This window comes from Temnothorax nylanderi, unplaced genomic scaffold (genome assembly GCF_030848795.1).
Source record: "Temnothorax nylanderi isolate EJ_2023f unplaced genomic scaffold, tnyl_v1.0 TNYL_tig0119_pilon, whole genome shotgun sequence".
In the NCBI taxonomy this organism is placed as follows: domain Eukaryota; kingdom Metazoa; phylum Arthropoda; class Insecta; order Hymenoptera; family Formicidae; genus Temnothorax; species Temnothorax nylanderi.
In genome coordinates this window covers 208,462-234,406 of record NW_027249181.1, presented here as the reverse complement: position 1 = coordinate 234,406, position 25,945 = coordinate 208,462, and the positions used below count along the sequence as shown (strand labels likewise).

The following is a 25,945-nucleotide window of genomic DNA, read 5'->3' as shown; positions in this document are numbered from 1 at the left end:
GCGACGCGCGATCATACTTTACGTCTTCCGGTTACGAGATTTTAGCGCGAGAATGATTTTTGGAACAGACGATCATGCGTCGCGGAAATCGTCACTTTAATGAGGTAGGATGTTTCTGTTTTGTTATGGGGATTCTTTCGATGTATTTCATCTTTCGATACATCTCTGAGATCGCGTGTTTTCGGAGTAAAAAATTGCACGATCCTAGTCCTTTATCAAAATTTTTACTTAATATTTACTTAATTTATTTAATATAATACACATATTTATATATTTTTATTTAAATTACGTAAAGATATCTAATTCTAAATAAATATGTGTATTATATTAAGTAAATAAGCTGTTAGGAGCCACCTAATAAATATTTTTTCTCAGTGTAGCAATGCTGAGACATACAATTTCTATTTAATTATTTTCTGTAACAAAAAAATACTTAGAGAAAATAGAATCTTAACGCACAGATACACAATTTGACTAAGCAAAATGGTTTTATTCAATCACGAAAAGAAAATTGTAGATACAGGAAATAGAACTACGAGATTTCATGAAACAAAAATTAAGTAATGGAAATGGATATTATATTATAGTTATAGTATTACTCCGATAATTCTCTCCGTATATATACGACTAACTAAATTGATCACAGTTACCAGATTTAACGTTGTTATTTTTGTAAATTTTTAATGACAGTATAAATCTGTCTCTATTCTCGAAGCGGGTAAAGCCTGGATCAGGAAGATATGGATATTATAGAACATATTTAAATATTTCTGTGCTAGATTCGGGATGACGAAAATACTCTTAAAGACACCTTTAATGTCATAGTTTCAGAATAGAAAGTAATCGATATCAACGAGAATATTCTCTCAGCATTAGCAATCATGTTTTTAAGGTAGACTCTGCAGGCATCATTCGTCACGATTTCTTCTCAGAATTTTTTTTTTTTTCATTTTAGTCAGTAATGAAACTTTTGAGAATTTTTATCGAAATTTAGATGTTAGTAATCTGAATAACGATACCATGCATGTAATCACATTTCAGACATTGCATATAATGCTGATTAATTATTTCCAAATATTTTTTAAATATTTAATCATGGAATATTAATTGAAACAATTCTAGGAACACATTATTTATTTTTCATAACAGCAACGATATAACGCTTTTTTCGACTAAGTTTTTAAACATAACTATTTAAACTTTTTAAACAGCACTAGTTTTTAAAAAGTAAGCAGCTATTCTGGCTGTTGTTGCTATTGTAATGCACTTCTAAGAATAAACTATCTCATGCATATATTATCAAATTATGAATAAGATCTAAAAAAATCGAAGAAGAAAAATTGCAAAACTTCGACAAATTAAGGCGAAGATACGAATGTGCTTAAAAAATAAAACATTGTAGAAATTTGTAGAAAATTTTTGTGCAGTGTCGTCTTTTTCACTAGTAACTTTTCTTTTCAAACACTATGGAATATTCCATAGTAAACAGGAAAATGTATTAAGACTTTAAGAGCATTAAGGGAATCGACCAATCACATCGAGAATGCTAAAGAAAAATCTTATGTCCACGAATATTTCTCTGGTTGGTACATTTCTCTCTTATATTTTACGTTTTTCTGCAACTCATTGCCTTTACCTTTGCTAGTTTTGCATATTTTCTGAGTGTTATATACATATTGAAAACGAAATTCTTTAAAATTATGCCCGCTCAGGCGCTCAAGTCCCTGAAGAGAAGACTTACAATACTTACAATTGTAGCTCGTGATACCGTTCTTGTCCTAATGTGGGTTCAAGTATTCTATACAACTGGCCAGCAGTACTCAAATAATTTCAGTTTCCTGGAGAAAAAGAAACAAAATTCATATAAAAAGGACTTAAAACGATCATTAAAAGTTCTAAGAAAAAAAAAAACAGAGAAAATTGAAATGGTTAATATCAAACATGTAAAACATATAAAAGAAAAAAGGAAAAAGTTGATTCATGACGGAAAAAAATTATCAAATATTAATTGAGAAATTTTGTGTGTGCATAAAGAGTTAAATTAATTATTGGAAGTGCATAAAGGAAAAAAAGGTAATTGCATTATGGCATAAATATCCATGCTTTAAAGTCATATTGAATTGAATTTTTATCCAGCAAGTCCTTCTCATTCAATATTTAATAAATATGATATTAAACGTTCTTCAACATGTTAATTGCTCAGCAAATTGTTTTCTGCTATCATGGTATTTACGTTATTAAAGTATATATAGAAATATCAAGATTACTAATTGTAATTAATAGAGCATTGTTTATTTTATTCTGACATCATATTATTTATGTTTTTTAGAATTTTACAAGGAGTAGAATTTATGCGCAGCAAATGTTTCAAATAAGTTTGATGATGCTATCAGTGATCTCCTGCTGCATTACTAAAAAATATTGTCCACTGGTTATTTTTTTAGCAGTTAATATGTTAGTGTCACTAGACTCATTGTCAGTCAGCAAATTCTATCAGCAGGGATCAAGCGTGAAAAACGCACTTTAGATTTAGGATCTTAACCAAGAAGGTCAGGTCCTGAAATTCTTCAGAAAAAACTGCTTTTAGTCTTATTATACATACATACATACACACACATACATATATATATATTATATACATAAATATGTACACTGAGAAACCCATTTAGTTGAATCAACTAAAATCTTTGGTTGGATAAACAAATTCTTTAGTTAATATAACAAAAAATTTGATTTTATTATTAACATAATAAAAATTGTTTAACATAACTAAATTTTTTATGTAAACCAAATTTTTTGTTATATTAACTGAAGAATTTTTTTGCTCATATAGAAACAAATAATTTATGTTGTGTCAACCAAAATTTGGTTAAACGTAACAAAAAATTTAGTTATGTTAAACAATTTTTATGTTAACAAAATTTTTTGTTATATTAACTAAGGAATTTGTTTATCCAACCAAACTCATATCCAACCAAAGATTCAACTAAATGGGTTTCTCAGTGTATATATATATATATATGTGTGTGTATATGTGTGTGTGTGTGTGTGTGTGTGTGTGTGTGTGTGTGTGTGTGTGTGTGTGTGTATTTTAATGGCGCAGCGCTACGTGTACTTATCTTTTATATTATTATGTATTTTTAATTGAAGCTAATTCATATCCAATATTTTCCACCCTCAACTTTCTCTTTATAATATCTAAAAGCGTAGCTTTTATTAATTATGCAAAATATTTCTGATTTGCAAAAGGTATCTGCGGATTACAATCAATCATAGCAATCATTTTTTTGTGTCTCTTAAATAATGCCACATGTATGTTCTCGATACAGTTGCTAGCATGTAATGTCAACAGCATATTAAGCTGTAGTCCTCATTGTAATCCTCATGCTACCCTTAACTATGTGCGATCGATATCCCGCGTTGAAGACACACCCCGAATACAATTCTCGAGCTTACCAAGAGGTGGTGACTGACCGGAGACATTCTCAGATATCGGCGTTATCGCTGAAGGTAACGGTAAGAGATTGCAGGGGGAAAGTGTGCGCGCCGATGTACGGAAAAGTGTCGCACTTATTTCATTTTCAACTCCTTCCATTTTACTTCCCTTTCCCCCCGGTAGATGTCGGTATTTGCAATTTCGCACAATCGCGGGGTTGCAAAACTGAAGGGTTGCTGTAACGGATGTTGCGATCCTTTCTCGAGCAGGATTGGCTTCCTTCAATTGCACAGATCAATTAGCATCAGGTAGAATCTTCCTAGTGGGAATAATCATTCCATTATTTATACAATAAAAATATTAAAAAGGTGAAAGTATTTTCAGTTTATATTATCGCTTCCTTACCTTCTTTCTCATTTTAACTCTTCTGTCAATAACCGGGTACCCGGGTACTCATATATATAATATTAATAGAAAGTTGGAAAATTATGCTTTAACAGAAGGGTTAAATAAACCATATTTTTGTAATTTATATAATTTTGTCTTCCTCTTTCTATTTCTATCACATAGATTGCGTTGCAGAGTTTGCTGTACAGTTGACTGTATCTGTATAATAAAATCTCACGATTCTTCTATTATTATGTTGCAATGAATGGTAACACACAACGATGCTCGTGACAAGTGCACAACATTTTAATTAATGATATTTATGCAATATTCATATGATATTTATCTGTTGACTTCTTGCAAATTAGCAGAGATATTTGAGGGAATTTTACAAACGGTTTGCTTGTCACCAGTATCCAAATAAAGATAATATTTGTAACAATTGGTTTTCTAGTAAACAATGAAATTAACGTAATTGCATTGATGATATCGCTTTAAAACTTCCTTGACAATTTATTGGTATTTTGGCAATCTGCGACTTTAATTATAAATGAAAGTAACTCTAAAATTAGTTTAATTTGAAAATAATCGCAATCTCATTTGAAAGAAACATATTTGCTTAAAAATCGTAATAATTATAAAATATCAAATAACAATGTCCCATATTTATATGTACGATTTTAATGTAAAACTTAAACTGGACGTATATTTAGTTTTAAAAGTAATACAATAGAAAAATATTAAATTTATATTACGTATAATCTGCCTCTCCTTTGTTTGGTTTTTGAAATAATCAGAATGGCAGTTTATAAAGCACCGTGAGAGAGACATGATAACATAAGCTTCAGAATGAAGAAATGTCGAATTGACAGGTAGCGCGATAACTTCAGGGAAAACGAAGCCACGTATCCAATCCTGCTTTCTGAATAGAATTACGCGAACAACGAGTATGTACATACATTATAATCTAATTGAAAATTAATTAATTATCTTTTTAGTTTGAACTTTCTCAAGAATTATTCCGCTGTTTAGCAAAATATTATTTAGATGTAATATTGCTTCAGCTTGACGTCACTGTCATCGCCCAATTATGTTTATTACTTATTGTGATTTTTTCTAAAATCATTTAAATTCAACCTAACCTAACCTAACGAGAATAAAGAATTAATAGATTAATGAAAAATCATCCTGTCGCCGTAATAGCGTTTAGCCGACATTGCGATAAATCGAATTTCATATTTGAATATGTAATCAAGCATCGGAATATCGACAGGTATACATGACAATATGTGGATATTTTAAGAATGAAAAGCTTTAACCGTCCACCGTCAATTGCGTGTACGAACAATGGCATCATTATTCCGCATCTTTAAATATTCGAATTATGATTTAATTCCAATATATATTTTTGTCAAGTTATTACAGCAATTATTCTTAAAGAACAAATGATTGTGCAACTCCAGTAAAGCATTCAACGAATGAAAGCTCTCGCGTTTTAATATCAGTGGAGTTATTCAATGGTAAGTATTCATGCTTACGTAAAATATGCCATTGAGTGACTGACTCATCGTTATCGAGATAAAAGATTTAACATATATACATATATCGCTAATGTAAAAGGCTTTAAATTAAGCACTTGATACAATTATATCCATACAAACATAAATCAAAACAAAAGACGACATACAAGAATACCTTCATTAGAAAATGAGGTTAGGTCCGAGTGATTTTTTACAGCCTGCGAAATCACCTGTGCGAGCTTGAAATCTCAAACTGTCATCTTTCGGACTCTCGGCCACGACGGCCACAGCCACGTGTCCCGTGTCTGCCTCCTGATTATCCAGCGTCGCGGCGCGAAGCCCTCGGCTGCGCCAGCGCACGCGATCGATACCCCAGACCGCCGGGGTTTTCGTCTGTCCGCGTGACGTCATGGTGTGCGAGCCGAGCCAAGACGATAGGGGCCGTAGTCTACCGAGGGTGATCGAGGTGGTGCGAAGCGTACCGCGTTAAGAGCGAGCCGTCGTCCGTCGTTTCGACGTAGTGACCGACTACGTCGACCTCGAACGTTCCGCGCGAAACACATTTCCCGGCTGCTCCGCGAGTCGCGTCCGCGATCGGTGAGAAAGTCCTCTCGTACCTCCCCCCCCTCCCCCCCTCCGTCCGAAAGTTTCTCGTTTTAAGTTTCCGATCCGTGCAAAACGTCGAGGCGACATCCGCGCGCGCGAAAAGTGACAGCTCCGAGTGGTGTGCTCCACAGTCTCCCTGGAGAACGTCGAGGGAACGTTACGCGGAAGAGAGTTCCGTAAGTTTCGAGAAGAACGTATGGGGAAGCTAGAGTGATCGACGACAATCCGTGGGAGAGAGTGTCAATGAGGAGGAGAGGCGCGCAAGGTCGCCCCACGATCTTCGGAAATCGAGCGATCGTCATCCGCGCAATTGGTCCAGAGGTCTACCCTCCTGGTGGAGTGGCGACCACGATGTTGACGCTAGCGCGATTGTGTGGTCCCGTCCTGCCCCGCGATATATCGCTCGTCTGACCATTTGCCGGCGCTTTCCACTGGAACGCAGCGCGATGATTTCCCCGGTGCAGGTGCACGCAGTGGAGAGTGGACGGAAGTAGCGCGCCGTGCTCTTTCTCTCTCTCTCGCTCTCTCTCGCTCTCGTGTGATCACAGGCGAGCTGCAACCCCTTCTTCGGGTCGCGGCGCAGCTGAGCTCGACCGGGCGCGACCTACAGCCCTACATTCGCGGTCTGCGGCGTGACCTAACCTCACCCCATCTTAGGCGAGCCTTCGTCGCCACCCTCTCTGTTCCGTGAACCGTGACAGGATCTTACGCATCGGATTCTCCTCTTAGCCACGTATACTCTTATGCAAATTGATTAACAGCGTAGCAATGGCCTACTTTAGTACTTTATCTTATTTTTCCTCCGATAGTTTTGTATCTTAAGCGTAGCCTTATTATCGGAGTATTAAAGTTTCTATAATAATGCTATTTTCGTTTTGTTTGTTTCTAAATTTTTGTTTAATATTCTGAAATTTTTTTCAGGAACGATTTACTTTGAAAAAATTTAAGAGATAATATGGATGTGTATATTATTCATATTTGTTTTCTCTTCGTTTACAATTGTAAGTATTTATAAGGAAGAAACGTGTCCAATTTAATTGTTAGCAATGCAACGATGAGGAAAAAAAGTATTAATATCGTATATTTGGTGAATCACGTACCTGACCTTGACAAAGAGAAATCAATCATTCGCGTATTACGACAGTCTAGGGACAACGCCTTCCGATGATGGTGCCATTAATTAACGAACAAATGATTTGACGGCACTAGGTCGACCTCGTTATCGTTGTAACGATCGTCATGATGATAATGCCGCGCCGCGCCGCGCCGCGAATACGAGGACTTTATGAGAACGTCTACTTTAATATTCGCCCGAGAAAACCATCGCTATTCTAATATGCAACTTCCGCGTTAGCAGCTCAGTAAAGCGTCATTTCTTTCATTGGTACATGCAATTTTTCTCGACTTTTAAAGTTTCTCGTGAAATTACATTTACACGAATATTGTTTTATGTGCCTCAGATACAACGATATCGAATAAGTACGCATCAATATTCCGAATGAAATATACAGCTCCGTAAAGAAACGAGTTAAATTTTGTTCAACTGCACAATAAGATAATTAACGAGGTAATAAATATAGATACTCTTATTACGAACGATCGTTTCGCTCGAATAAATTCAAAGCGTCGTGAGTGATATTTCCGTTCTTAATATTGTCGAGATACCACGGGAATAGAATCGCGAAGTAAATAGAGTTTCGCGAGTAAACAGACAGGGCGAGAGAAAAGGAAGTAAACTGTCGGAGACGATCGCGCAAATAATAGCCAGCAGCGTAGCAGCCAGCGTGAGAGGACGAAGAGAGCATGTGTCGCGTTCGCGAAATATCATTCGATTCGATAAAATTGAATTGTCTGCGTCATGTACTGTATAATAAAACAAAATTGAATTTGCTATAAGCAAGAATTACAAAGAGAGCCACAGCATCGGTGCGATTTTTTCGTGCGTACCTATCTAAATAATATTATAGAGAACGACAGATTATTGCGATATATAGAATCCAATATGACCAATATATTATTGTTATAATACATTCGATACACGTGCCACTAATCGCGAACAATCGAGGGAACACCCCATCATGTGCGTTGAAGTATTATTTATGTGTTGCGGTCCTATTTAAATAATTGAATAATTTGTAGCTAAATTAATGGAATACCATCAATTTTCTGCTTGTTTAAACAACAATGACGAAATGAAACTGAATAATTTCTGTCAATTAAAGCCACAAGTAATGAATAATTTTGGTCAAACTATATAATTAGAAATAGGACATTATTTAAATATGTAGTGATTGCGACAATTGTGAAATATTATAAAATACCAAGTAAAATTACAATACGTTGTAGAGAAGTTGAGGATTGACTGAATTATGATATTACAAATGACTTGCAGTGATATATTATTGAAAATTATTAAATTACACTGTATTCGGAATATAGATTTATTTAAAATATTTACTTTAAATGAAAGAAGTTCTTAAACGAGGAAAAAAAGAATGCATTATTTTTATAACTATTCATTGAGAGAAATGCCATTAAAAAATGCTATTAAAACTGGCTACTGAATGCAACTTCATGGATATGCACGATCAAAAGATCTATCCTATTAGTTAAATATTCATTACATTCATAAAGATATGATAAAGAGACAAAATAATAACCACATTTATCTTACTGTGTTATACAGTTTCGTTGTAAATAATTATGCATTGACACGTTTAGTTGTCTAAGATCGAACATTAGTGTGACCATTGCAGATTGCACTATACATGTTTACACAATACATACATACAATTTGTACTGTTATTTAGAAAACGTGAAAAACAGTAGATTATCTAGTTATAATTGCATGTGTTTAATATTTAACTGCGATATCGAATTTAAAGAATTTCTCTCAGTTTGTCAAATAAGTTTATCTGATACAATATTTTGACGTTTCTAGCCATTTAAAGTCAGATCCGGACTAAGCAAATGAGCGCGAACAAACACAAATAAACGATTTGCTTTAATGAATACTAACAGTATCAATTTATTCATGTTTACTCACGCTTGCTTGCTTAATCGAACTCCGATTTAATGTTTTACATTTCATAAACATACGCTATCTATATTCCGTCTAACAAGAGTGTGATCGATATTTTGAAACTGTTTTTTAAATAAAATAAAAAGTTATACGTATGTATTATTTAATTGATAGGATAATGCATAGCTCGATTTATAGAAGACTATTGAAGAGAGAACAGTAAATTAAATTAATTAACACATGTACATAATTGATGTTGCGACGCTTTCATATTAATAAGTTATCCAGCTGCTGCTGTTATCGATAATCATCATCTCTTAGACATATTTTCTACTAAATTATATCGTATTCTTGAGATAAAAAAGATCTCCATATTAGAATCTATTGAAATATTTGTTTTACAGCCCATACTTTTTTTTTAAGCTTTAATTCAATACATATCCTGACGTTTTCAATCAGATTCACATCGATCAATTGTAATGACCAATTTGATATTTTTGATACCAATCTGATGCCATTTTCTTCCTTCTGGATACAAGACGATTTTGATATTTTGGATTGTTATCCCATAAAGAAAAACCTAGTCTCAATTTTTTCTTCAAAATAATTTTGAAGAGCAAATATTAGTAAAATCTTTTTATAAAGGAAAGGTTGTAATAAAGGGAGATTTTTGCCTCCCTTCTGAATTCAAATAAAACTAGAGAGGAAAGTTTCTCTGTATAAGCTTCATAATTCCCCAAAAGAATATGATCTTAAATCTCATTGTTTATTAATTATTATACTTTGAATGAAAGCAATTTACATAAAATTTGACACTTTTCGATGATTGTGGTATTTTTTTGACAATTTGTTATTTTTTGATAATGTTTCTGTAATGGCCACATCACAAAACTTTGTCAAAAACTTGTCAAGAGTCACCTAGAATATATCAAGAGATGAAAGCAATGCTAGTGCACACTGTCATTCAGAGCGTCGAATCCATGAATATCCTATGTTCACACACATTAATAGTAGTTTAGGCTCATTCATGACTAGAATATATCTTTTGATATATTCTAGGTAATACTCTTGACAAGTTTTTGACAAAATTTGATGATGTAACCATTTCAAGAACATTGTTAAAAAAATCCCCCATTATCGAAAAGTGTCGAATCTCATGTAAATCGCTCCTATTTGAAGTGTAATAATTAAGAAACGATGAGGTTTAAGATCATATTTTTTGGAAGAATTATGAAATCCATGTAAAGAGTATATTTCCTCTATAGTTTCCTTTGAATCCAAGGAGGGGGGGGGGGTCAAAAATGGTCCTTATTGCAACCCCTCCTTTTTATCATTTCTTCTATTACATTAAACTTAAATTTTAATCTGATCAAATTGACCTGTGAATATGGATATCAAACCTTTGTTTTGAGAGACAACCTCAAACATGCACCTTTGCCGGATGTTTAACAGTCCACTGGAGAATATTGGTCTATTGGTAGACCAAGGGGTAGACCAAGATTAACCGATAGTAGTTTGTCCCCAAAAAACTTTATCTAAAAAAAATATTGTCTTAATCATAATCAATATGCGTCTAAACAGTTCTTTTTTCGATGTGTTTTTTTCTTTATATAGAAGAAATTTTTAAATTGCATTATGGAATATAAAGTTGTAAACATGTAGATAATTCGAAAGTCTTTTACAGGATATATCGTTAGACTAGATTAGACTAGGTTTATATTTATATATATTTCGTTTTTTTACCTTATTCTTTACCTTTTTTTTCAATCCACTGTCGCAACGAGAATTAATAGAAAACATGTCCACAATCCATTTATCCTCTGTTGTTTTTTCGCATCACGTGTCAGTAAGTCGTCGATGATTTTTGTTTCTTCAAGCTGCCTTATTTAGAAATAATCTTCGATTTTTTTACTTCTCAGCTGCTTCTCGCAATATTTGTGGTCTTTTCGGATACATGCAAAGAAAAAATAATTTTAAATAGCTTAATATAAATAATACAATAGATAAATATCCGATGAGTGGAAAAGTTTGTGCACAATTTTTTATTAAACTTCTAATACCTAAGACCATGAAGAACAGATAAGGAGGCCGAACTATGGCCGGTATTCATAGTCGGATCTTATTTCAAGACTGTCTTAAGTAATGTCTTAAGCCCCTTGCACAATAGGCGATAGCGACAGCGACAAAGCTGCTGACAAAAGTATAGCTTAAGGCCCGGTCTACAATGGGTGTTGTAAGTCGTAAGTCGTAAGAATTAACCAATCACAGTCCATTATTCTCCTTGCAGTCGAAGAATAATGAACTGTGATTGGCCAATTCTTACGACTTACGACTTACAACATCCATTGTAGACCGGGCCTAAGGTCCGGTCTACAATGAGTCGTATGTCGGAGTCGGATGTCGCAACGTAGCCGATGATCCAATGAGAGAATTTCTTTTTCGGAAACGAATTTTCCTCATTGGACTATCGGCTACGTTCCGACATCCGACTCCGACATGCGACTCATTGTAGACCGGACAAGATGCGGGGTCTACAATGCGAGTCGCAAGTCGTGAGTCGCAAGAATTGACCAAACACAGTCGATTATTCTCCTCAAATTCGATTGTGATTGGTCCATTTTCTACGACTCACGATCCACGACTCGCATTGTAGACCCCGCATTATTGGCAACCTTGTTGCTGTCGCTATTGCTATCGCTATTGCTTGTTCTAGACTGGAGGATGATCCTACTCGCGGCTCATCCTAGTGAGTAGTGTAGATGGGTAAAAATCATGGATAATCAATGATTTTTATCCGTCTACACTACTCACTAGGATGAACCGCGAGTAGGATCATCCTCCAGTCTAGAACGGACATATCGCCTATTGTGCAAGGGGCTTTAAGGGTCGACAGGAGACACGATGGATATGGAGACCCCACGCGGCAAGCCGTGAACTACGAATCGTAAAATCCATATTACGGCCAAAATAATGAGAAAATCGCACTTTTTTGCGATATTCGTAATCAGCAGCATCGCCTTCAAACTGCTACAGAGCGATTTTTTGGAAAAATGGTTAAAATAAAAACCCGAAAATTTATTTTGACCATTTTTAAGTAACGTGTATTATGTGTATTTCTCTCACTCACATAATACGTTACTTCGTACATGGAATCAGCTGCGGGACCATCACTCTCGGTTGTGATTGGTGGCCGCGGTCAGCCAATCAGCAAGTCCTATCCCTCACTAGAGGATCCCTATTCTCTTATTATTTAGGACTCTAAGTATACCCATGCATCACTACACGGAGAGAATTTTTCATTATTTTTACCGCAAAATTCACTACAAGTTTTATCATGTTTGGTAATAAGCTTGGGACATCTTGGTAACCTATCAAATATTATCGGTAATGGTAGGAATTTTTAAAATATACGAAAGACATTTTACAAACAACGTAATAAAAATTACCAAGCAGATTGTAAAGTATTCTGAGGCAAAATTTTTACAATGTGCTTCGTAAAATGTACAAATATTTAGTGAAGTTTTCCTTACTGTAAGTAAATGCTTTGATTGCATAATTATGTTGTATGATGTAATTTATGTGTATCTTTATTAGAGCTCGGAATACCCGGGTACCCGTCCGCTCGTCCGATATCCGGGCGGTTGTATACGGATCTGAAAAGGTTCTACGGGTACATATCCGGATAATTCGTAACTATAACGTTTATTATGATCTGTCAGGCCCCGGGTGGTCCCTTTATATGCAGGTTGATGTTGGAAATGAAACACGAGCAACAGTACCGGCGATGCGGCGCCTAGCGGCGTCGCGCCGAAGTAGCCGCCGGTACTACAGCTACCGCTGAGTTACCGCGCGGGCGTGTGTCTCAAGTGGCGTAGACCGCCACATTATGCAATCAAAGCATTTACTTACAGTAAGGAAAACTTCTGACGTGATAATCCTCTTCTAAACACGGTCGTGCTTCTAAAACACTATTGCTTTCGACGCACTTCAGACGACCGTTCTTTATCCACTTTCTTGTGACTTCTTGTTTATTCGAGTTGATGTAACGTAGCTAGACACACGACGAATAACGACGACGAGACCCGAACGACGACAATAGTCGATAAACATCGGATACAGCCGATAAATTTACCATGCTGCATGTTGAAATTATCATGAGGACTAAGCCAGAGTGAAAATATTCTGCTACATTGTAAAATTTATACAAAAATATTTTATATGTTTATCACTACTTGGCATTTATTTTATTTAACACATTAAAAAATCATAAGTTTTTAAGATATTTTACAATTATGGAAATTTTACTATATATTTTAATCAAATTAACCAAACATATTTTATATTTTATTGTGATAGATATTAATATTTTTTATGTAGTAGATATTAATCAAAGAAACTCTTATAAAATTCTTTGAAATATCATGTTGTCCCACGATTGTCATGATTTTCAGGGTAAATTCCAAGAGAAAATTCTTTCCGTGTATCATCAAGAAACATGATCGAAGGCCAGAATATTATTAATTCTATTGTCTCTTCAACAAATTTATTTCTAAAACTTACAGCACTTTATGTCTGAACGTCTGAGACACTTTTTTTTTATAAAGGTCTGTGTCCATGATGCTAGAACTTGGTCTAAGTTCTCGGACCGAGGAAAAGTTACTGAAACTTGGATCGTGGACACACTGAACTTGGATGCAAAACTGATGTGTCCATGATCCAAGTTTCGGTAACTTTTCCTCGGTCCGAGAACTTGGACCAAGTTCTAGCATCGTGGGCCTTAACACAGTTCTTATTTTTTCACAATTTCACTGGATGCCGTATGTGAACAAGACTAAAAACTGTCGACGCGGTGGCCATATTGATTAGTTCACGCAGCAACCGCTAGTGTCGCACAAAATATTTAAACTCCCAATAACTGAAATCTTTATGAAGTCAGTCTAGCAAATTCTCCTGTATAGGAAAATTTAGTACTGTCTGTATCGTCGCAAGGCTTTCTTCTATGTTTTGAAATATTCCTAGAATGTTTTCTAGTAAATCATACCAATTCGTTTACTTATGAAAATTATTCGTTCTAATCAATAGAAATATCATCAGACGCGCTAAGCAAAATCAAACAAGATATTAAACGTGTAATAAACATGATCGACAAGTACTTAAGGGCGCGAGATGGAGAGGCCCTGTATGGTAAGAAGAGAGGGGAGTCGTGTGGCAGAGCCCGTGTAGAAAGCACGTACGCGGTGAGCTCGGCGCGAACGAAAGATATTTACGGTTACGATTACGAGCCTCGTTATTCAGATAACGATTTATGATACTAATGCGAGTTGTGAAGAGTGCGGAATTTTGTTCTGCGATAGAGCTTCTCTGAAGCTCAAGTACTAATATACTTTTATATATATCGAGTGTGTGTATCCTTTTGTTTCCCGACCATTCCGGCTATCCCTACTTATTGTTACTGCCGGCACGGAAAAGACCTTCGGTGGGATTAGACCTGACATCAGAACTAGAGTGACTACAAACGAAATACTAATGCGGATTTATTTATTACGATATTTACAAGACTTACTAAAGATGTTTATTGGGGTACTATTTCAAAAATTCCATAATTTTTAAGATTTCCTACGAGATTTCCTATAACTTGGCGTAGGAGAAAAGTCACTGATCAATCGATAATTTCCAATATGACGGTTTCCAAATAAAAGTTTATCCCAATATGCTCTTGTTAGACACACTGTAATAAAACATACAACGATTTGGATGTAAAGAATTAAAATGTATATCCGAAGGGATATGTGCCATACAATCTAATCAAAAAAAAATTTTTTTTTGTTAGTTTGCAGATAGCAATTTTATCAACTCTACCGCACATCCTGCTTCCCCAAAATCAGCTGACAACCCAGAGGCATTTTATGTGATATTTACCGTACTAAAAGTGGGGATACGTATAACTTGCAAAACGCAAATCACAAGCGGACCAAAAACAAGGAAGAACCAGGAACGAGTGGTGGATACGGAAGAGTCGTGTCGTGAGAGCTCCGAAAGGGATAGCCTTTGATTGTGATGTGGTGGAGCCCCCCGGAGGGCCGCGGGGGCAGGAGGTCAGAGGCAGATCGGTCGTGAGGGCAACAAGCACGGCTCGGCTGTCCCGTGGCGAAATCGCCGGTAGGGCGGAGGAGGAGGTACGATGGTGTGACCTCCAGCGTCATCCCGCCCGACGCGGAGGTGGTGCTGGAGGTGGCGGAGGTGGCGGTGGAGTCGAGCAGCTGCTGCCCGACTCAGAGGAGGAGGAGCCGACGGCGATGTCGAGGCAGCTTCGAGGCGAACGAGACCACGTGAGCCGCGACTACCAAGAGGGCTACCTCAGTGATTTTCCGGACTTGCACGACCGGGATTATATTAGGGACTTCCATCGAGATACCTTCGACGAAAGGGACGGTCAGAGACTCAGGGAGGGACCCGCTACTGGCAGGAGTTATCGGGACGACTATCCGGAAGAATACGATCATCGTCCTACCGTTGCATCCACCTCGGCAAATCTCACCAACAACCCGGTGAGTCCCAATTTCTTTTTGGGGTTTGTTTATTGTCGTAGTGGTGTGGTGTAATGTCTACCCAAAAATACCATTTGCGACTCTCTGTGAGTCGGATAATGACTCCACTAGTATGTGTCCAATTCAATTCTTGGTGAGACGGTCGATTGACCGATGAATACTTTTGCTGAATTTATAAACCTAATCGGCGCGCGGCGCGGCCAGGCACACGCGAGAAAGCGCGTTTGCCCGCGCGGTTGGTTAGTTCGGTGCTGGGCTACCATCTTGGTAGGGATACACGCGACATCCCACCCTACATCTTTCTATGAGGCAATGGATTAGTTACTCAGCAAATAACGTATATTAATATACAGCATATCAAATAATAGACGTCTTTTTAAGCTACTTGATTTTGTCTATACACTGAGAAAAAGGATTTGCTGTATTAGCAAATTATTTGTTACTATAGTGACAACAAACACTTGGTTTGCTGCGAGAGCTAATTAATTTAGCAATAGTAGCAAACCTTTTGTTGCAATAGTAAAAAAATGTTTGTTACTAAATTTCTCTCACAAGGGGAAGCTCAGGTGACTCACCCTGGGATTTCGATGCCAATTTTTTTGGTTATTCTGGAGGTGAAAAAAAGAGATACGTGTCCCGGCGTTTGATTGAATAGGCCTTAGTTTCGGAGTAATAAATTTGTGAAAATTGAAATTTATTTATTTTTATTTATTTTGATGATACTGATATAGTATGCCAATTTTCGAAGTAGAAATTTTATTATCACATTATAAACATTAATGTAAATTTAATTTTAAGGGACTTTTAATTCAAGTAGTAATATTTGAAATAATAAATAAGTAATAATAATATAAGTTATTTGTAATGGGTAACATATAAAGGTAACGTATTCGAATTTTCAATCGTTTAAATTTAAAATTTCATTGGAAATAATATTAACAGTATTTTAAATTTCTAGTTTTTAAAATAATTAGTAGTAGGGGAAGAAGAATAAACAAACATCGGAATGTGAATGTGAATTTTTTAATTACAAAATTCAATTATTTTGATGAGAAACAATTACTTGGATGTTATAAATTATATGTTTTTGCATACTATATCAGTATCATCAAAATAAATAAATTTCAATTTTCACAAATTTATTACTCCGAAACTAAGGCCTATTCAATCAAACGCCAGGACACGTATCTCTTTTTCACCTCCAGAATAACCAAAAAAATTGGCATCGAAATCCCAGGGTGAGTCACCTGAGCTTCCCCTTGTCAGTGTAAGACGTTTATATGTGTGCATATAGGTACGTATCAGATGCTTAATATGTATTTACAAAACTTTGAAAGAAAGTTGCTATATTAATAGCGAAATTACACGTTGAAATTTATTATTAAACAAAAAGAAGATATCAAATCAATATATATTAGACTTTTATATTTTAATAACAATTATTGAAATGTTTTTTGTATATGTTTAAACAATTATAACTTTTGGATAAAGAAAAAATAATATATAATGTGCTCTCTTAACGCATTTAAGTTACTGTTTAGATGTACTTGTACTTATATGATATTATAGTTGCAAAATTGAGGCATAAATAATCTTGTATTTAATATTAAATATATCTATATATTAGAAAGAATAAGACGTTGCAGAAAGTAAGCAACGTAAGTTCAAGGTAATTATAACTTCAAAACGCGCCTTGTCACTCGCAAAATAGAGCGTTGCGTTGTGCAGCGTGATAACGGCTGTCTCCACTCTTTCTCGGCGGCATTATATCTTGCAACTGCACCGTTGTATAAGGAAAGCACGGTCGTTTCTATTAAAAACTTGCTCCCGCGAGCCTGCTTAAAACTCGAACAGCTATTTGTATAGCGTTACCCTCCCCTTTCGCTCGCGTTACTACGAACGAGGAATAGTTGCGAACTTGGACCATCAGCAAGAGTTTCAAATTCAATCGAAATTTATATTGTAGGCAGTTTCTGCCCTGCATATTGGTTCTCTTCCCGATAATATACTTAACTTGCACTGTCTCTCTCTTTTGTTCCGTTAACATCTATTTAGGGGTGCAATGTGAAAAATTTGGCACAATCAGAATATTTGTACGAGATTAACTTTTGCAAAATATGTGCTTCTATAATATCGCTTAATGTACATATGGAGAGGTAAAAGCCATAATGGTGTAAGTCAAATTTTTTAAAATATTGACTTACACCATTATAGCTTTTATCCTTCTATATATAACAAGCAAAATATTATAACTTATATGATCACAAGTAAGTAGAATTGAGTTTGCAAGTACAATGTTGAGTTATTCCCATGTTATTATTTACATACCTTAAAATATCTTCGAACTTGCAAAAGACTCGAAATTAAAATTAAAATTGCATTTTATATCAAAAATAATGCTGCAATGTTGCGCATATATGTATCTACATAGGACATGTTTATTTCGATTTTGAACAGTGATTATTTAGTTGAACGGAAATATTTATTTTTGATAGAGTTATAATATTACATTACAAATAATTGATAATAAATTAGCAAGAAATTTAGCAGTTGATCATTAGGCTAGGATTCTCCGGTTAATAGACTTCTTATTAATAGACAAACCGCCATAGTCATCTTATAATGTGTGTATATTGTCGTTTTGCACAACATTACTTTTCGCTCGGATATGCTCTCGGCACTCGTATGTTATATTGGAACTCTATATCTCGCTATACGGAGATTTCACTGCAACTCTGTATACTCCGTGCTTTCTTATCGAGCAATAAATTCAAATTAACGTAACCATTGATTAATATCATCGTTACGATCTACAGTAACTATTTATTGCAGACTACGCGATACTGCTACCACGTGCGCGTGCATATTAATTCTGGAATTCCATATAATCGTGCCATGACTCGCTTCATCGCAAAGAAACACATGCTCGTTGATATTACTATCGCAAACTTTTATGCCCGTGTCTCGATCGAGATTGCTTTATGTAACCGGACAATAAAATCGGAACTGCTCTATTCCCTAGTAGCGCTCTGTAAACTGGTTTCACCTTTATTCTTTAAAGTAGAAAGTATGTATTTGTGCTTACACATATATTTTAACAAATTATAATTAGGTTAGTTATCTTCGATAATCTTAAATTATTATACTATAATACATATAGGAAAGAATTTTATTATAAATTATAATATCCCCCAACAAACACACAGAAATTGTCAATAAAATTTTGCCTATATGGAAAAATATTGTTTTCAAAGCGCAAGACAAGAGCATTATTTATAAAGAATTACTAGTTGCATCGAATAAGTTATATTAATGTATATTAGTTTATAAAAGATCGCGTCTAACTACGACTTAAATAAGTAAAACGTAAAATATCTCGAAGGATACGCTATTCCTTATAGCTGCCATTCCTCTATTCGATAGTTTGGTGGGCCACTTAGTCGTAAACAATCTTGTTTGCGCGGAGCCAGCTTCTGTACGAAGTTTCCTTTAAACTCGAAAGGAGGTCAAGCGTGTTACAGGACGAAACTGTACAACACGAGGCGAGGGTGCGATATCGAGGGTGAGAGAGATCGACCCTTTTGATGACAGTGGTCTCTTTAGGCTCTCTTTGACATCCACGGTAATCGGTACTGGTACTCTTCATTTAGCGCTCTTGCATCTTTCATGGCGGGGCGCCTGCGGTGTCACATCCGCGGAGTCCTCTCATTTGTAGCCGTATTCATCTCGCGGCGTTCTTCCCTGCTGTTCGCTTCTCGAGGGTCAGACTCGCTAATGAGAGGGATGGGAAGCCTTGCATAGCCGGAGGGTGAGATGGCGGGGATGACAAGGTGGAAAATGGAATCTGCCCTCTCGGAGGACGCTTTTTCACCGAGCGAGTATGACGCACGACTCGCAAAACTGGGCCACTCTGTCCCTTACGACAACGATTCCGATATATTAGTTTGCTCGAGTATAATGCAATATAAGTCTTAAGCGCTATTCGTTAAATTTTTGCTGATATACGAATGTGATAAATCTTCTTTTATTATTATCAATAGATTTAATGTCTTACAGATAACTATATTGTAACAATTATATATTATGGTTTTATTTCTTGTTATTAAGAGATGTTGCTATATATTTACCATAGACTCGCGGTACCACACTATACCAACATCTCTTGCATGAACATCAAAACTGTTCTTGAGCAACGGTACCTCGTTGCAAGGTTGACTAATTTCTTCGTGGCTCGCGAGACGAGTCATCACGTTGAATCTAATGTTCGCAATTACACTGATATATATCTTCGTATAATCGTACTATTGCCCGTTCACGTGGATAATTCGACTATCGCGATAATTTATCTCACGTCGTCCGATTTGTCGGAGTCATATCGTGAATATTGCAGAACGATTTAATTTCTCTCAGGCTCTCTAATGTTAGTGCGTTTTCACTGACAGATCTTCAATCTATTCCGAATGTGCGTTATCTTTAATGATCGAAATTGCGTAAGTGGCATTACAAAATTGATATGTTTCCTAAGGCTGATTAATTAAAGCTCTCAATATTTTAATTATTGAACAAATTGGTGCTTTCGTTTATTATTCCATTTTTCTTTTTCTATGCGCGGGTCGATTTTTCATATATAATAAATCACATTGTGACGTCTGATTGAAACAGTTTGATGTTTTTATTCAGAAAATAATACTGTGCGAAGTTGACATAAGATATCCTTCATGCATTTATAAATAATGTCTCACGAACGTACAGAAAATCTTATCAACGCGGAGTTAATATCCACTCGCCTTGATCACTTTATTGAGACGTTACGCTGCATCAGCTTATCGAATTGCAGTAACGCCTCTCGCGACCATCCGCGTTGGATTCAGAGTCGTTCCTTTAATCGATATTGTTAAATAACAGGCGTGTTCGCATTCATCATATACACATTTATCATTACACTGTTCACTCACACCGATTGCGCATTCAGGAATCTTACACGGTTCGTAAACGTCTGTAATTATGCAAATACTGGTTATACACGCATTACATTCGCGACTATGTAGTTACTGCGTATATGATACGATGATCATACACGGACTCAAACGAGATCGCGAGCGCGTAATGAACGACTAGTCGTCATTGCTTGCAATCGGACCGATCGGCGGTCTCTTTCCCGAATTATGTGATTATCACATTTAATACGCCAGAATTGATAAGCACATTATTCGAGAATGAAAATTGCCTAGCCTGGAAAAAGAACGAGGGCTCGTAATACCATCGGAAAATCATATCGCTGGGAATAATCGTGCCGCGTGTATATGCTTCTAAAATTCTCGATACATCTACGAGCGTCGCCAGTATGTATGTGTGTAGATGCCAGTGTGTATCTATGCGTCACATGTGCTGCACTGCAGCGAATGGAAATCGAATCGATGACCCTTCTACCTGATACCGTCCCCTTCCAAAAATGTTATAAAGCTGGTATTACGTTGGACATTTCTGAGCTTATATGTAATACATATAGATAATAAACTGAAATATTTTTAGTATTGAATAAGGTATTTAACAGAAGTCATTTAAGTTAATATAAAAGAATAAAAAAAGAAGAGCTTATTTAAAAATATATATATTTTATATATTTTCGCTGCAAGATATCGCACACATCTCATCATTATTGTGCGAAAATTAAGATAAACATAAAAATAAGAGATAATATAATTACAAGTTTATTATACGTTGAAATTAGCGGTATGAAGTATACACATTAGCTTCAGCAAAGTATTTTAGAAATAAAACTTCACAAGCTTAACCACACAAGTTGCATTAATTGAAAATAAAAATGCATTTATATGCATTAATTAAAGATGCATATTTAATCTATGCTAGATTATATAATTTGACCGTAAGTCGTATAAACTGGATTGGGTGGCGGACGACGAGGAAATCTGCAATGGAAAATTTCGATTGACGTAAGGTTGCGTTAGCATTAACATCTAATTGCCGCAATGCGCGCACGTGTAACTTGAAAGTAGAGCGTCGTTACTGCTACCGCACGCAATTAATATCTCTCGATCTGCATGCGAAAAGGCAAGTTATTATTCCTGTAATAGCTTCACTGCCTCGAAACATGTCGGTAACCGCGCGCTAGAGATTTTAAAGAATCAGACCACCCACACGTTTGTTTGTCTGGCGGAAATCCAATAATTTAATCGATTATTTACCTCTTTGAATTTATATTAAGATGATAATACATGATGTGTATAGTTATAGTACCGTATATACTCATTTTTCCTGCTTATCGCAATGGAAAAATGAATAAGAGCAAAAGTAACATAACGTCTGAATTTTGAATACATGAGATAGTACTTTCTTCAGATACGTTATATCAAAATAAAAATGAAAAATAAATATTCTATGTAAAAGAAAAATATAAAGAGTCTGCTATAAAATCAGCGTAAGTGTCGTTTACTCGACCCAACTGGCCAAATTTATTTTAAAAAACACTACGTTTGCTATAAACTGAGTCATTCGTCGAGAAGATAATTACATATGTGATTTTGCTGTAATGATTTTATAATTATTTATTTGCGCAAGTTTAATAACTGAAAATTATTCTGTATCTATAAAAAAAGTAATCACTTTAAAAGAAACTGGTGATAAACATATATATACGTCTGTCTGAAAAATACCGTCGACGAGTGCGAATCGATGGAGAGGCAGATGAAAGATCGTGAGTAGAGGTGGTCTCTCGTCGTCTCGCGAAGAGTTCTTCAGGGTAGTAGGTCTCTGTAGCTGTTTCAGGCCTGCGGACCCGGTTCCAACGAATATAGGTCAGTGTACAAACCGGCAGGAGCAAAAGAGCCTGAATTTTTGCCTGTGAGCGCGTCTCGATCCTCCTGGACCGAGTCTACTTCAGCGTCGAGGATTGCTAAACGGCCAAACGGGTTTGCACGGGTGCGTTCCCTTCCTTCCTTCTTTCTGCCTCTCTTCTCTCCTCGTTTTCTTTTACCGAGAAAGGATTTCACCAGCCGTGTCTCTTAGGCCGACTCGAAATTATTGTTAATAGGCCGCTGCCAGTGTATTGCAAGGATAAAATGGCTATCCGCGAGCCCCGAGGATATCGTCTAATGTACGGTACCTTAATGCCTTTAGTAATTAAATACTTATTGTTCTAGACCGCGTATTGTATTTTATTTTAAGCGGTAGAACCGTTTTACGAGTAGAAGATTGACGAGCGACAGAGATCGAGGCGAATCGAAAAGATTGACTTACTGGTACAAGTTTTACGGTGTCCTTGCCATTTTTCTTCAAAATGCTTTGTACATTGCATTTGTTGCCAGAAATATTTGCAATTTTAATTTTAAATATTCGCAATGGAATATCTGTATAGATGTCTGTAATCTTCAGTATCTAAGTATGAAATATAAAAGGACACACACACACACACACACACATATTAAAAACAGGTTTTTATCGTGCAAGGAGTTTAGTTTTAATGTATAATATTTAAGGCACGAGTATCTCGTATTTCATTAAATGACGTGAGACAATCTGCACTATTAAGGTGCGACGTGGTATCTGAGTACTCGTTGGCGCATAGCCAATAAGGACCAAGCCAAGACTCATGCATGAGTATATATCGGTCTTCGATCGTGTCATAGCCATCCTTCTGTGACCATGAGTTCCGATTTGGAATTCGCAGTTGCATTCTGATCCGATACCTCGAGTGCGTGATGCACCTGCTAAAGCGGAACGTCTTCCATTATAAACGGCTTGCAAAGAGAAATAAAAAATAATTGCTGTAAATTATAGAATTAGTACAGTTATTTATTATTTATCATGCACATTCAATACTGGTTGAAACGTTTGACCAAGCAGTTTCAATATTTCTCGAAATACTTGCGCAGGAATACGTAATGAATCATTAAGGACACGCGCTAGTTAAATAGAAAAACGGGATCAATTAAAGCGAGATATAAGAATTTTTTATTTCAGATCTCGAATTCTCTCCAAGTAACTCGTACTACCCACTTTTACGCATGATTTAATTGACGGCTTGTTTGCGCTTATACATGCATGGATTCCGGGATTGCCGGTGTGTAAATGATGAGAAAGTGCGTATCGCTTTACAAGTCGACTTGTATAAATTTCACTGAGAAATATTTCTAATTTATCCCTTCATTTCGATATAGCGGAGCGCTTTGGCCGATAATACGTTTTCAATAAGCAGAACCGATCAAGTCAGCGTAAAAGCATAACGCGGAACCGATTTACCATATATTTATAGAATTTATCACCTTAAAATTAGCAATCCCGGGTAGTTTATAAGAGAAGCATTCCTTATTATCTAATTGCCAGCCAATAGACATGAATTACCCAATATTCTCGAATTACAATCTTTCAACTAGGTAAATCAACTTTTTCTTTTCTCTTGCCGTTGTACAGGTAAGATATAGTTATTTAAAAACGTAGAGAAATGACTATTTTTGTATTAAATATAGTTAAAATGTAAAGAGTTAAAAGTAATCGAATAGATCGAGTGAAACTACATTATACAGCGGTATATTGCACACTGATTACATCGGTTGATGACAAAGAAGAATAAGTCGCAAAAAATGCAAATGCAATAAAGGAAACGAAAAATGACTGAAAAGAAGCATTATTTGCGGAGTAAAAACGCGATACGTTATTTAGGATTTTTACTCAGAGCTTTTGAAATCTTTAGAACCGAGTCCCACAAGGGGACAAAAGGGGGGGGGGGAATCGCACTTAAATATATCGTTACAATACGTACATTCTTTTCCATTCTTTATTTGTATACGTTTTAGAGCGTCCCTTTTCTTTTTACTATCCAAAATTCAAATACGTGCATCGTGCACGCGCACTATTCGTTATTCTGGCCGGTTAGTGATGGGATTAAGTAATGTAATAATATAGAAAATTGTAGTTTTTTTTAATTTATAATTAATTAGTATATTACATTGAAATTTGTCTTCAAGTACATATATGTCTTTAAGTTATTATTATCATCTTATTAAATGGCTGCACTACTTTGATAGGAACATTCAACAAGTAATGTGATGTAATGAGCATATGTAATTCCATTATTGCCATTTTTATTTCACTTTCTAAATTCAATTTCTTCTCAATTTTAATGTAAAATAGTTTCCCAAAACTGTCCGTCAACATTGTATTACTTGAATATCGTGTTGAGCAATTTGTAGCCAACGCTACCTCGAACAAAAAACTGACGAGAGGCCGTTTTAAGCCTCGCGTAAAACGTCGTCGCTGTGCCGTCGAGGATAACGACGGTGGCGGCGGCTTCTGCCGTCTCGTCCGGTACACCTGCGGAATTAGCTGCGAGAAAAAGCCTTTGGTGGGCCGCGTGCCTCCGAAATTGCAGAATTATTATTCTTCTTGGAATACCGTGACGCGAGTGTCGCTGGATTGCATTAGAGAGGACGCGCAAGGTGAACGATGAGAGAGAAAACACATTGAACGATACGAGCCAAAAAGGAATAAAGTGGAGCAAAGGGCGGAAGAGAGGAGAGAAGCACGAGAATATTTCTTAGGGCTTTAGGACCTCTCTTTGCACATAATCGCGTCATGTCTTTTGGCCAGGTAGATGGAAACACGCGCACGAGCACGAGCGAAGCGTGCACCCTCATATGCCTTCATGCACCTGATCGGCTCCTGCCGCTTAATTGGAAAGATTCACGAGGAGGATCGAGTATTGTATTCGCGGACAAGAGTCGCGTGAAGCACGCGAGGAGGAGGTGGCGCGATCGTGGCTTAGCTTGATGGAAGCGCTTTACCTCGACAGCGAGATGAGGCGGTTTCGTGGCGCGATAAGCAGACAGGGGTGCAAGGTGCGTCGGGGTCGTTAGCTCGGTCGTTAACTGCTCGGAGTTGTCTTGTTCGCGGGCAAAGCGTGTTACGTAATGAGTTAATACCACGGAAGTTCGTAACGTTACTAACGTTCTTCTTTCTCCACTTCCGCAGGCGATCAGACGCTCTTTGCATCTTTACCCGTCCTCTAAGAGGATTAAACGCACCTCGCGCACGTTGGCTGAACTGCTGTTCTTGTTATCTCTGAGGCACGTGGCATTACAGGTCGATTAAGAGTCTCTGATAGTAACGACTCGTATAATATACCTATATATATTTCTCTCCGCGTATGAATCGCATTATTCGGGAAATGAATATGCCAAGTCTCTTTTGATGATGCATTTATCTCGAAATTACATGTAAAAGATTAAAACCATGCAGGAGAATTTTCTCCTGCATGCAGCAACGTAAAATGTTTTAGTTTCTCTATCTCTCTTCCTTCTTTTTTTTCTTTCTCACCTCTCTCTCTCATAAAAAAAAGTTTATGTAAGGAGTACGATAAGTGTACAATATAAATATAATAAATATAATATCTATTTATATTTATTTCATA

General features: G+C 36.2%; 1 protein-coding gene and 1 long non-coding RNA gene across 2 annotated transcripts; one reads left to right on the top strand and one right to left on the bottom strand.

The window, feature by feature from the left end:
• Nucleotides 1-1,116: 1,116 nt before the first annotated feature.
• LOC139776411 (uncharacterized) lies at nt 1,117-5,756 on the bottom strand. The gene is made up of 3 exons (XR_011719065.1): nt 3,842-5,756; nt 3,457-3,755; nt 1,117-1,838 (listed from the first exon to the last, which is right to left on the bottom strand). It is a non-coding gene; the product is annotated as an uncharacterized lncRNA (long non-coding RNA).
• A 27-nt stretch (nt 5,757-5,783) lies between these two features.
• On the top strand, nt 5,784-25,626 carry LOC139776410 (uncharacterized). The gene is made up of 3 exons (XM_071713032.1): nt 5,784-6,125; nt 14,802-15,519; nt 25,507-25,626. Exons 2-3 carry the CDS (start codon nt 15,268-15,270, stop codon nt 25,624-25,626), a joined length of 372 nt encoding a protein of 123 aa, XP_071569133.1. The 5' UTR covers nt 5,784-6,125; nt 14,802-15,267.
• Nucleotides 25,627-25,945: the final 319 nt, after the last annotated feature.

What these genes read in the sequence shown, in the direction of transcription:
- LOC139776410 (XM_071713032.1), top strand. Translation starts at nt 15,268, where the DNA reads ATGTCGAGGCAGCTTCGAGGCGAACGAGACCACGTGAGCCGCGACTAC. An exon ending in CAAATCTCACCAACAACCCG is followed by an intron (nt 15,520 to 25,506) that starts GTGAGTCCCAAT and finishes CCACTTCCGCAG; the next exon opens with GCGATCAGACGCTCTTTGCA.